Here is a 13,228-nt window from a genome sequence, read left to right as displayed (position 1 = left end):
CAAAACCACCAGACACAGGAACAGTTTTTTGACTTGCCGTCACTCTCATGAACAGTTGACAAATGATTATATTTTATTATATTATATATTATATTTATTTATTTTATCCTAAACTGTTGCATGCATATTTTTCAGTTTAAGTACATTGAGAGCAATTTAACCCAGAAAAAATTCCTTGTATGTGGAAATGTACTTGGCCAATAAAGATGATTCTGATTCTGATTAGTCGTTCTATGCACACATTCTACATAAACATTCCATTCCCCATGTTCCTCTGGTTAGCTAGCTAACAGTGTGGCCTTATTGAAACAGGTATTTTATTTTACCTATAAAGATCCTGCGTGCATCAACACTTTTCTGTCATTCAAGTATATTGCTCCAAAACTAAAATCTGTAGGTTAGTGGGCATTGTTATTGAGATTATTTGTGCAATGGTTGATGTTGCTGTGATTTACTAAATGACTGTTATTGAGAAAAGGAAGAAAATGGCTTTTTTCTCACATTCCTGTCAAGTAATTAAAGGTTGTATTTTGTACAGTGTGGAGAATGTTAAAGGAGAGCTGTATTCATCTCTGCATTTCTGTTCATATTGTAAAGGAAAAGGAGACAGAAGCGGTATGATTGTAGACGTTATCACCGACCGTCTGTCTGTCTGTCTGCACGCTCCCGAGGCTCACTCACTCACGACCAAACAGAGCCGTGCGCTTGACACAGTCTCAAACAGGCGGGATTCCTGTGCTACTCGAGACTATTTTATTTTTAACTCTAAAAATGAAAAAAAAATAAGTTCACGAAATCAGTTGATAGGTGTGAATTTGACGATCTCAAAAATATATATTTTTAGTTTTTGGGGGGGGGCTAAGGAAACTTTTGGGTGGTGTCCAGGCCCCCCCACCCCCCCAAATAGGGCTATATACGCCACTGGTAGGGAGTGAAACAGGTGTGTGTGATTGTGTGATTGGGAGACGTGAATGCAGTGCAGCTGGAACGGTGAACGAGACTGATGACATGCAGCTGGAAGTGTGAGCCCTGAATTGCTGAAGGGGGCGTGGCCCGAGCGGAGATCAGCAGAGACGTGACACGCCGACACGTGTCTCAGGATGGTATAAAAAGCAGACCAAACGCTTTGCTCATCACTGCATTAGTTTACTTTACCTGAACAGGTGTGCCTGATACTCACCTACAACAGGTAAGAGTCCTGCTTCTCTCTGGTCATGCACGCTGAAAAACCTTCAATGATCTTCTAAATGTGACCATTTTTTTATCCTTAGATTCCCCAGAGGAGGAAAAATTTACACAAATCAACATGAAGGTTCTCATACTGTCTGCTCTTCTCTGTATGTACTCTGCTGTGACCCATGCTGCGACCCATGCTGTGACCCATGCTGCACCTGGTAAGTACACTCTTTAATCAGACTCTACCTTCCGTCTCTCAATACAGCAACATTCAGCTTTAGGCATTCTTAACATCTTGCTTTTGCATCAGACATGTATCAGTTTCATCTTCTGAATGAACCTATATGTTACCGTCTGTATATTCTCCTTTTTGATGTTTCTAATGTGGCAAAAACTTGTGAACACTGTGGTGTGTTTTTGTGCTTATCTCTGCAGCAGACTCTGTTCAGTTAGACATTTAGAACAGAGATGTCAATGTTGTTGTTCAGCATCTCAAAGAAGGAACTCATGTAATACTCTAGCCATGGGGAAATGTTTCTAATGATAGACTGATAGTTCTGTTTCTTCTTTCTCAGTCTCTAAGTCGACGGAGGAGGCGGCCTCTATGGTGGAGGGTCCTCTGCCAGAAGGTATGAAAGTAATCTGCAGAATGATATTAGGTGGTGGTGAAAAAGTAAGACGGATGTTTTGCGATATAAATGCAACATGTTTCGTTTTCTCCCAGTTGAAATGTTTGCCGGTCAGTGTCCTTCTGGCTGGTTCAAAAAAGGTTCCCGCTGCTTTTTGATGGTGACCTCCAAGAAGAACTGGAGCAATGCTGCGGTAAGGCACAACGACCGCATTTAAAGGGAAGGTGCTTCACCATTGGATTAACACAATGCAGTAACCCCTAAATATGAGGGGTGATGTAAAAAAAAAAAAACCTTGTTTCTTTGGAAAATGAAAATAATGAAGCTGCTCTTTTACATACTCATTCTATGTACCATTACACACTTCCTTTCTCCCCCTCCCCCCCCTCCAGACGCATTGTGTGGGGCAGCAAGGCAGTCTGGCCTCTGTGCAGTCTTCTGATGAATACAACTTCCTGCAGACTATGGTTACATTTTCAGGCCAATCAAGCGCTTGGATCGGAGGTTTCCATTTCCAGGTCAGGAGAAGTATCTTGATTTGACCTTACTGAGACACGGCATCATAGCTATTACTGTTAAAACAGTCTGTCCCAAAACTCGAATTTCTTCACAAATGAATTTGAACATAACAGCTGTGGTACCCCATTGTATGACCACACCACCAAGTGCTGTGATGTGTTTCTGTATTTTAGGGTGCCTGGCGGTGGATTGACAGCGCTGGCTTCTATTACACTAACTGGCAGACACAGAACAGTGTGTCACGTTATCCTTGCTTGCAGCTGAATTCCAATGGTAAGTTTCTTGTTCTGAAAGCTATGTACATACAGCTTGTCACTGCTTCTGGGAGGCTTATGTTTTGCCTTTGTATGGTTTGTAGGTGGCTGGTCAAACTACAACTGTAGAACATCCCGCGCATTCTTCTGTGCCAGGAATGGACCCCCCTCCTGCTGATAGACACCTGCAGTGTCATTTCATGTAAAGAAAATGTTACATGTCACTGACTTCTATGTTATGTAGAGGAATAATCAGGCTTGGAAATCTCCATATCAAATTTTGAACATTTACATTGTAGTATACTTTTGTTGTTGGATATATCTGAAATGAAGTGTTGTGGTTTAAATGTTTGATATACAATAAATATGTGCTGACATTTATTTTACCTTTGTGGACAATGTTATTTACAATGATGTTTACATCACTGTTTAATGATGTTAAAGAAATGCAAAAAGTGCTCAATGAAGTCATGGTTTGGGAATGGAAGAGCTGTTTTTTTTCTTTTTTTTTTTTCTTCTCATTGACCTTGGGAGAACACATTTATTCCACTAAGTAGTTTTCATTTACCCAGTATTTGTTTCTCATTGCTGACTTTTTTTTTTTAACCGCACAGCTTGATCAATTTCAACTTGATTAGTAGTCATGCACAACCATGTGTGTTTCACTGTGGTATGACAGAAAATGAGCGGGAGGAAAAAGAGAAAGATACAGCGATGGAGAACGAGCGAGAGGACCGCAGATGTGACGATGCAAATGACGCGATAAGGGCTGCCTGCCTCCTGAAAGATGTGCGGGAGGGGGAGCCTGATTGGGTGCACGATGAAAAATAGTTGGAAGTAGAACCAATATAATCAATAATAATACGCGACAGATGCTTTTACAATGTCTTAGCAATGGAGTTCTTAGACTTTCCTCTTTCTTTTTTTGCAAGAGGTTCTTTGCTATGCTCAAACAATCTGAACTCTGCACACACACATTGTTCTCAATCTTATTCGTGTTAAACTGGGGGCTCCTACATCTTCAGCGTTGATACATTTCCCTTGTATATGTAACTGAGTTGAAAATGTATGACATGAGTTTTGCCATAATTGAGCAGGTTAAGTCAGTGTTTGTGTTTTAGGGCCACCTTTGGAGATGTGGTGTATTGCAGGTTGTGTTCATGTAGTGTTGCCATACCCAAACAGAAGCGGTATGCTTGTCTACGGATAGGTTCATTGTGGAAAATGCCCCTTGTTTGGAAGATTTTCAGTTCCCTGCTTCCCTCACAGACTCACTGCCACGCCCCTTTCCCAGCCTGTTCATTTCCCCGTTCTGTTTCACTCAGCTCCAATTAGCCCTGATCACTTGCCTATTAGGCCACACCCTGCCACCAACCTTATTAGCCACACCTGTGCCCACAGCCCCTTCCTTTCACTCAGACACTGAGAAAGCTGAATGCTGCTGCATGTGCTCCTCCTGTGTGCGTTATTTGAGCCATGTAAGTGAACTGTTGCTTGCGCTTTAATGGACTGATCCTGATTTAGTTTAGACATGAAAATGAACTGAAATGTGCCTTTGAATTGTTTGTCACCTTAACCTTGTTGCCTTAACTGTGAATGCTCCTAAGTTTATATGCTCATGTATTGCCTGTGTAGGCTGAGACCTTATGTTGTGCTTAATGATGTACAGTTACAGTTGTTATTATGTGGCACGTGGAATGATTTATTCACTTATGTAGTGTAACTTGAGCGCATTTTGAATGCTCTGTTATCGTTTGTATTATGGCATTGTTTGGAGCTGATTGTATTTCATTTCTCCTTTCTTCCTAGAAACCACACACACACACACACGTGCTTGTTCACACACCCTCCTATCACACACACATCCATCCATTCCTACTCATATCCTCGCTGGAAACGTCAATAAATGACACTTGTGAACTGTGAATCTTGACTGGACAGTGTGTTCTCACCGACACCCCCATTTGGTCTCAAGCAAGCCACCCTAAACTCTAAAACTCCTCTACCCCTCACAATTCATAAACCTTCACATTAGAAAATGTAGTGCATGTTGAAAACTTTGATGTACTGCATGTACTTTGTATTTTAGGATGTATTGTGATGGTTTAGGTTCATTTATAATTTTCACCCGCCCGCGAGGTTCTAAATATCGACACTGATTAGCTGTAAAGTTCGCTCGGAACTTTTCATGCATCAAATGTGGTGTTTAGTTTGTCACCCATTGAATGCCCTAATTATTTTAACTTTCATTATGAATATCTTTATATAGAGTGCTGAGGTGTAGCCTAATGTAACCACTTTTACCAACAGGAAAATTTTAGATGTTCATCTTATCTGTTTCGGAACGCTAATTGGCTTAGTCGTTCTATGCACACATTCTACATAAACATTCCATTCCCCATGTTCCTCTGGCTAGCTAGCTAACAGTGTGGCCTTATTGAGACAGGTACAGAACAGAATATGATTGGATGACGATACTGAGGCAGAAGTTTTAGCACTCTGATTGGGTGACCGAGAGGGCAGTGATTTAATGGGGGCACTGTTACAGTTCGTGTTCTGTAACAGTGCCCCATTAAATCACTCCCCTCTCGGTCACCCAATCAGACTGCTAAAACTTCTGCCTCAGTATCATCATCCAATCATATTAATTCTGATGGAGATAATTGGCAAACACTGGAGATAATTGGCAAACACTAAATTACCTTATATGAATCATGTACTTATGTAAGCAGGAACATGGCGTTTCTGTGTGTGTGTGTAACTTAGAACATTAGGTGCCACTTAGTCTGCATATGTACAAGGGCATGTTTAGACCAGAAGTGATAAGAAGGGTCGAACTGTGCTTCTTCCGACCTTGCAAAACTTCCATCCTTGCCTCGGACGTCAGAAATCCACCACGTGGTTATCCCTGCTGAACGCTTAACTTCTGTCTATATAAACCTTGTGCGATGTGTTTATCAGGGCTTCACTTTCAGCCTTGTGCTGGGGGTGAGCCCGATTGCAATTGTTGTTTGTCTAATAAATATACTTATATGCAGCTCCGGAGTCCTGAGGTAACTAGGGTGAATTTTCACCTAACACATTCCAACCTCTAGAGGACACTATTTAAAAGGATATTTTCAAAAATGTCTTATGGGGGACCATGCCCCCAAACCCCCCTAGTTTTGCTGGGTCACAGGAAAAATATTAGGTTTTATCTAGGGGCTTAGCCCTCCCAAAAGTGGGAACCTAAATTCGCCCCTGGTCATGATTGTCGACCAGCAGCTTCCACGTGCCTTGTGGCCTGTTGGTAAAGTCACGGCAGTCATTCCAGGAGCTGATGGCAGAATACGGACGGCGCAGGTCCAGGTCAAGGACCGGACATACAAGCGGCCTGTTGCCAGAATCTTCAGACTCCCATCACTCCCACAAGATACGACTGGCTAACATCAGTTAACAACTTTGCTACACAAAGTTGGGGGCGGCTGTTAAAAAGGCTGCCTCTACCCACGCGGCATCCAGCTGGGCACCCCACTGTGCAGGCCACTCACGGGACCTGGGGTCCATAGAGAGGTCATCCTATCATTTGATCCCAGAGTTCCGTGGGGCTCGTGCACATTGGAAATTTACGGACCTTTTGGCCTCCCCAAGCCGGTATCAAGGCTCCCCCTCATCTCCCCTATATAAGCCTGACCCACCTCTGGCCAGTTGTGGGTCAAGAGAAGCTGGAGAGGAGCATCATCTTCAAGAAGTTAACGGACGATTCTAAGATCAAGGACATTCACGTTCGTTCTTGCCGTGCGTCTTTGAGAATGTGAGTGTTTGTATACAGTATATGTGTGATTGAGCGATTTAGTCTGTTAATATTAGTGTAGATAATATGTTAGTCATTTAGTGTAGTAATCATTTACTGTCTTGTCATATCTCATTCATGTTACTGTTATACCAACGAGTTACTGTTGGTAAGGGAGGAGTGGAATGTTCACCGTTACGCGGCACGGTGTTAAAGGAACATATCCATATTCATGTCATAGCCGTCATATTCATCGTGTGTGTAATATAGTCATGCTTGAGTTACATCATTGTTAATATCTGTATGTCTTGTTATTCCTGTCATTCCATAAAAACCACGGATTCTATCAGTCAGTTCACGGATAACTCATTACACCGTTCAAACACGGATTCATGTGTGACAAGAATCCTTTTACACGGATTACTTTCACTTTCACCGTCATTCATGTCCATCCTGCCATTCAAGGCTTGAGTGTGTGTTTTCAATAAACATCAGTTCTTTCATCATCATTGGGACTTGACATCCATTCATGTTCTGACCGGACAAACCTGTGGCGATTGTCACTTATTCATTACACCAGCATACAGTCCTTTTGGGTTTCATTCAATTCACATATCCCCTATTTTATAACTTCACTATTTATTAAGATATTTTAAAATATGGAATGTTCAATGCATTATCGCGCTGATGTGTCCGAGCCCGACCCGAGCCCGATTATAATTTTTAAATATTTGTCCGAACCCGGCCCGACCCGTCGGGTCCCAACGGGTTCCGACGGGCTCGGGTCGGGTATCCATCCTCTACAGTACAGCACTGTACCTCAAGAGTGTACTTCAGTACAGTCCAGCACTGTACCTCAAGAGTGTACTTCAGTACAGCACTGTACCTCAAGAGTGTACTTCAGTACAGTACTGTACCTCAAGAGTGTACTTCAGTACAGTACAGCACTGTACCTCAAGAGTGTACTTCAGCACAGTACAGTACTGTACCTCAAGAGTGTACTTCAGTACAGCACTGTACCTCAAGAGTGTACTTCAGTACAGTACTGTACCTCAAGAGTGTACTTCAGTACAGTCCAGCACTGTACCTCAAGAGTGTACTTCAGTACAGTACAGCACTGTACCTCAAGAGTGTACTTCAGTACAGTACAGCACTGTTTGTCTTCATACTTCACTTGCATGTTCTCCCACACCAGCACAGATTTGAATCATCTTGATCCTGTGTGTTGTGTAACCACCATGGATGTAACGTGTGTGTGTGTGTGTGTGTGTGTGTGTGTGTGTGTGTGTGTGTGTGTGTGTGTGTGTGTGTGTGTGTGTGTGTGTGTGTGTGTGTGTGTGTGTGTGTGTGTGTGTGTGTGTGCATGTCTTTTCTCTACTAAGTGTTCTGAAGTTAATTTGTCTCAAGTTAAAGGACAGACATCATCTTGTTCAACACTGTTTCATAATGTTTTAATGAGATCCATTGTAATTATTATAATTTTGGTATTCATTAAGTCATTTCCATTTCCATACTGAGGGATGTTTTACAAATTAATTAACATACTGAAAATATTCTCGTTCTCTCTCTCTCATTCGTGAGTGAATTTTGTGCGTGAATTTGTTGGTGTACATATGTGTGTGTGCTCTCACATATGCGTGTGTACATTTGTATTGTAAATACTCTCATTCCTCACAAACATGCAGGCAATTACAATCGCTCACAAACATGCAAACAAAAAGGCGTCCAATACAAGTACAAGATTCAGGAAAGCACATGATATGAGGTATGCGCTCTCTCCTTACACAGAAACACAACGCACACCCACACACACAAACCTTAGTAGCTAAGGTACAGACAGTTGTATAATCTCAAGAACTAAACCTTCTGGCATAACAATTAATACTTTCTGTCCTGCCACTCTCACTGGTGGAGAGAGCTTGACAAAACAATAACAGCAATACAGAAGAAAATAAAAGACTAAAAGAATAAGAGATAAACAATAGAACTCATATGAGAACTGATCTTTACTTATACAATCATGCTGATGATAAACACATCATTTGGAGGGAAGGCACCATGACAAACTGAAGGCGCAGCGTTCAGCTATTACAGCAGGCTGGTGAGTGGATCTCTGGGCCCTCTGCGGGGTGTCACTTGTCCAGTCCATTAATGTCCTCAGGCACCAGACCCTCCAGGACAGCTAGTTTGGACTCCTGGATCTAATGGAAGCAACAGAGCAAACAATGGTGGATCAATCATCTTCCTTTGTTGTGGCTAGTGCAGGTGATGGATTAGATTACACTAGAGATATTGACTTACCACAAACGTTGGGCTAAGGCCAACAATGCTCTGCATGTTGGTGCTGTAGTAGCCAAGCATGTACTGGCCTGAGAGCAGTGGAAGGTCGTCTCCCTTCATACACACCTGCATAACATCAACAGTGCCAAAGAAACATGAGAAACCCACCCACACAGGCATACACATACACACAGGCATAAACACACACACACACACACACAGGCATACACACACACACACAGGCATACACACACAGGCATACACACACATACAGGCATAAACACACACACACACAGGCATACACACACACACACACACAGGCATACACACACACAGGCATACACACACACACACACAGGCATACACACACACACAGGCCTACACACACACACACACACACAGGCATACACACACACACAGGCATACACACACACACACAGGCATAAACACACACACACACACAGGCATACACACACACACACAGGCATACACACACACACACACACACAGGCATACACACACACACACAGGCATACACACACACACAGGCATACACACACACACAGGCATACACACACACATATATGCTAACACACAGACACAAAAAGTGCACACTCTCTCTCTCTCATACATGCACACTCTCTCTCTCTCTCTCTCTCTCTCTCTCTTACACATGCACACACACACACACACACACACACACACACACTGACTATGACCGTCCTATCACTCCACACCTCCGAGGGCATATGTGTATGCCGTGTGTGTGTATGACTGTGACCTACCTTAACCGAATCATTAATGGGAACCTCATAATCTTTTGCCCAGGTAAAGGCCACATAGTCAAGGGGACTCTTGAAGTCAGTCTGCATAAGAAGGAATGAATGCTCTGATAAATAATAGCAATATACTGACGTTTATGCAATAATACACTGTTCATTTGTTCACACATAAATTATAAAGAATACTATTCTTTTGTGCTTCTACTTAGATGCATTTAATTGGCTGTATTCTGCACATCATGACAATAAAGGTGCGTCTAATCTAATCTAAAGAATGTACAGTCATGGTGGTTCATGTCACCGTCATGCTAGTGGACGTGTTGTGTTTGGTGCTGTAGAGACCTTGTAAAGGCCGACCCAGTCGTAGGTGCTGGCGGGAAAGGGTTCCTGGATGGTGTAGGAGGCCAGAGCGTTATCATCAGCACTCCACACGCCCTCCGCCGCCACACTCACCAGAGGCCTCTCCACCTTCTTACGCAGCTGATGGAGGGACAGAGAGAGAGATAGACAAAGAAAGGGAGAAAAGTGGAAAGGAGGGGGAGATGGAGGAGTGTGTGTGTGTGTGGGGGGGGGGGGGGGGGGGCAGAGTGGGAGACAGGTGGAGTAAGGCATAGAGCAGAAATAAATAGAGACAGACAAAGGGGAGAGAAAGAGAGAGTTTGAAAATCATACTTAAGTATGGCAACTAGATTTAAACAGTGTGGCAGTGGCCTGATGAGCCTCCCTCCTCCCTCCAAGCCCTCACTTCCAGGGTGAAGATGCCAATGACAGGCTTATGGTCGCTGACTCCGTACTCCATGTTACAGTTGTACACATCCTGCGCCACCTTCAGAGGATACTCGTCATCATCATCAACTAACGATGCCGTGGAGGACCCCTCCTCGTCGTCCTCAGCGACCTTGGGTCTGATCCGCCAGAGGATGCGGTCAGTCCAGGCGGGCTTCCTCTTCTTCCCACTGCCAAGGGGAGAGAGGAAGACTGGGATTAGAGTTATTCCTCAGCTGTTGGTTCTGAGAGCGGCAGAACCCACAGAAGTAGGTTTAGGAATCTTCTTATATTCAAATTATTTATACACAATTCGGTCATGTTACCCATTTTACCAACTAACATTTTAGCCGTACACAAGGGTATACGTTTGACTAACATTTGTACTGACAGACTTCGTGTTGCATCCATTTAGAAAAGCCAAAAGATTCCCTATAACCTATAACTTTGCCTGTTGCCAAGGATGAATAGCGTTTAAAATCTAAACCTTTAATCAGTGAATAGTATATATAATATCACCTGTTATCTTAATATCTAACATATATAACATCCGTTATCTTAATATCTAACATATATAACATCTGTTATTCACCAGAACATGTCAGTGGTATTAGTAAGTGCTCATATGCATAAGCTGCGTGCACACAAAGGGAGGAATGGTGATGACACGATACACTAAACCCTACGATGTTGGAGTGGACTACTGTACACACACTGAACACAAAAAACACACCAGCATCCTATTACACACACACACACACACACACACACACACACGTGAGCGTACACACACAGTGACACAAGCATAGTGATGCATGTGAACAGGGCATGCTCCGCACACACTCTGCTGTCAGGTGATGGGGGTAGGGATTATGGGTGTTTACGGAAACACAAGCAGTCTGGTCGTTCAGCAGGCTGTCTACTAAACCACACTCTTCCCTGGGAAGTGACCTCATATCTTCTAAATGATTATTGTTTATTCCCTAGTGAGTTGATTATTGCAAACTAATACATACTGGAGAGACGTGATGAAAGCACAGAGTTATTAGGCTGCTCACGTCAATCAGTCCCCACTGGAAGTCTATCATAACACTCAACACTGGAAACTGGAAACTCAAACCACAAACCTTACCTAACAAAAAGCAAACCTAACAAACAGCGGTGCAACATTTAACAACAGCATTCAAGAGTTCTGCCACAGGAACGTTTGATTTGTAGTGATTTCTTCCCCTCAACTTTCCTCTATTCCTCATACCCTTGTCTCCCCCCTTCCCTCTCTACCCATCACATGGCAGACCTGCCCCACTTCCAGACCTCTGTGGAGAAGGCACCCACCTCTTGGGAGCCAGCTCTCGGTACCAGCCCCCCAGGCAGACACAGAGCAGGAACCACGATAGCGTGGTGAGCAAGAGGGCCAGGCTGGTGCTACAGCGCTGTAGAGGCCTGGGTCTGTACATGGTTAGGGGCAGGAGCACCGCGCTCTTCCTGACAGACACACACACACACACACACACACACACACACACACGGTACAGGGGCTAAGGCTAGCGCTATAGGCTGCATGAAAAGACAGCTCTGTCTGACAACATTGTGAGCATTCTCATTACAACTTCCCAAGGAGACAAGACCACCCGTTTACAATTTCTTTTAAAGTCTTTTAAAAGGGCACCTCACATGGGTTATATTACAACAGGAATAACGTTTTTTTGCTCTAACCAGAGGGAGACCTGGGTATGGACCAGCCTCCATTAGATTATAACTGTGGTCACTGGCACAATCGCCATGACAGAGTCATGTAAAGGCACAAATCATCCTAAGTATGTAAAACACCTTCATGCCCACAAATGTCGGCATTTAGATTCTCCCAGTGGGAATCACGCTCTTTGACCTGGCCATGCTATGACCGCTCAGTTATACACAAGTATTATACGTCTACAACTGCATTATTGTTTCAACAGAGGGCCTCAGAATAATGCACAGAAACTCTTGAAGTGACAGACTGAATCTACTGCTTGTAGAAGTCCAAAGGGATTTTGGCCTCCCTGTCTGACTCTCTCTCTCTCTCTCTCTCTATCTCCCTCGTTCATGGAGGATATTACATAGGGGGGTGTGAAAGGCGTGGATGAGCAGGGCAAGCAGTGAAATGGGCATGCGTTGTTGATCAGAACCTTACTTAAAGCCAAACCATGTCTTCTGAATGCTGTGGATCCAAGAAAAGGAAAAAAGGGCACATTTGAATCTTAGCTTAATCTAAGTTTATAGCATCATAACATGCCCACTGTTAGTTTAACTTAATCTAAGTTTATAGCATCATAACATGCCCACTGTTAGCTTAGCTTAATCTAAGCTAATAGCATCATAACATGCCCACTGGGTAACAAACGGTGATGCTCCAGGAGTTACTTCACAAATGCAATATTAAAATGTACCATCATGGACAAATGTGAGATGCCAGACTGTGTGAGGTGTAAACACTGTACCTGCTGTCATAAGTCTCAGAGAATCTGTCAAACTTGTAGGTCGGTTTAAATTGTAACGGCCCCTCTTCAAACTCCTGCAGAAGAGGCTCCTTCTTCTTCATCATGGTCAGCTGTCATGGCAACACAAGAGAGGCACAGACTGATGCAAAATACCAAGAGTGATACACCTGCTACCCCCATTAATGTCCATACTACCACTGCTAGCCCTATTAATGTTCATACTACCACTACTACTTCCCCTATTAATGTTCATACTACCACTACTACCCCTATTAATGTTCATACTACTACAACTGCTGCCTTTATTAATGTTCATACTAATACAATGACTACTACTACTATTACTACTACTACTACTACAACTACTGCTGCTGCTGCTACTACTAATACTACTACTAATAATAATAATAATAATAATAATATTAATGATACTTTTGTTGTAGTTGGTGTTGTAATCTGCATTCTAGAATTAGTATTCCATGGTGATGTAATCATGTAAGCTGATCATTGGTGCAGTGGTACCTGATCTTTCTGCCACAGCAGGTTGTAGCGGCCTCCTTCGATGGAGGAT

General features: G+C 43.1%; 2 protein-coding genes across 4 annotated transcripts in view; one reads left to right on the top strand and one right to left on the bottom strand.

Moving 5' to 3' along the window:
* The first annotated feature begins 1,077 nt into the window (after positions 1-1,077).
* LOC105900080 (ladderlectin-like) lies at positions 1,078-2,959 on the top strand. The gene is made up of 7 exons (XM_031571243.1): positions 1,078-1,189; positions 1,272-1,394; positions 1,752-1,805; positions 1,901-1,998; positions 2,198-2,323; positions 2,498-2,597; positions 2,683-2,959. Exons 2-7 carry the CDS (start codon positions 1,307-1,309, stop codon positions 2,754-2,756), a joined length of 540 nt encoding a protein of 179 aa, XP_031427103.1. The 5' UTR covers positions 1,078-1,189; positions 1,272-1,306; the 3' UTR covers positions 2,757-2,959.
* Positions 2,960-7,776: 4,817 nt separating this feature from the next.
* inpp5kb (inositol polyphosphate-5-phosphatase Kb) overlaps positions 7,777-13,228 on the bottom strand; it is a 13,124-nt gene continuing 7,672 nt past the window's right edge. For 2 of the 3 annotated variants that reach the window (XM_031572318.2, XM_031572317.2), the window contains 8 exons: positions 13,180-13,228; positions 12,658-12,767; positions 12,351-12,377; positions 10,158-10,368; positions 9,755-9,892; positions 9,416-9,496; positions 8,652-8,756; positions 7,777-8,551 (listed from right to left, as the gene is read on the bottom strand). The exon at positions 13,180-13,228 is cut by the window's right edge and continues 63 nt beyond it. In XM_031572318.2, coding sequence (XP_031428178.1) covers positions 8,483-8,551; positions 8,652-8,756; positions 9,416-9,496; positions 9,755-9,892; positions 10,158-10,368; positions 12,351-12,377; positions 12,658-12,767; positions 13,180-13,228 — 790 coding nt within the window. In that variant the 3' untranslated portion in view covers positions 7,777-8,482. The remainder of the gene's footprint in view (positions 8,552-8,651; positions 8,757-9,415; positions 9,497-9,754; positions 9,893-10,157; positions 10,369-12,350; positions 12,378-12,657; positions 12,768-13,179) is intronic. The other variant, XM_012816503.3, reaches the window with a different exon arrangement.

This window comes from Clupea harengus, chromosome 8 (assembly GCF_900700415.2).
Source record: "Clupea harengus chromosome 8, Ch_v2.0.2, whole genome shotgun sequence".
NCBI classification, from domain to species: Eukaryota; Metazoa; Chordata; class Actinopteri; order Clupeiformes; family Clupeidae; genus Clupea; species Clupea harengus.
The sequence above is the reverse complement of the archived record's forward strand: the minus strand, read 5'-3'. Positions and strand labels throughout refer to the sequence as shown.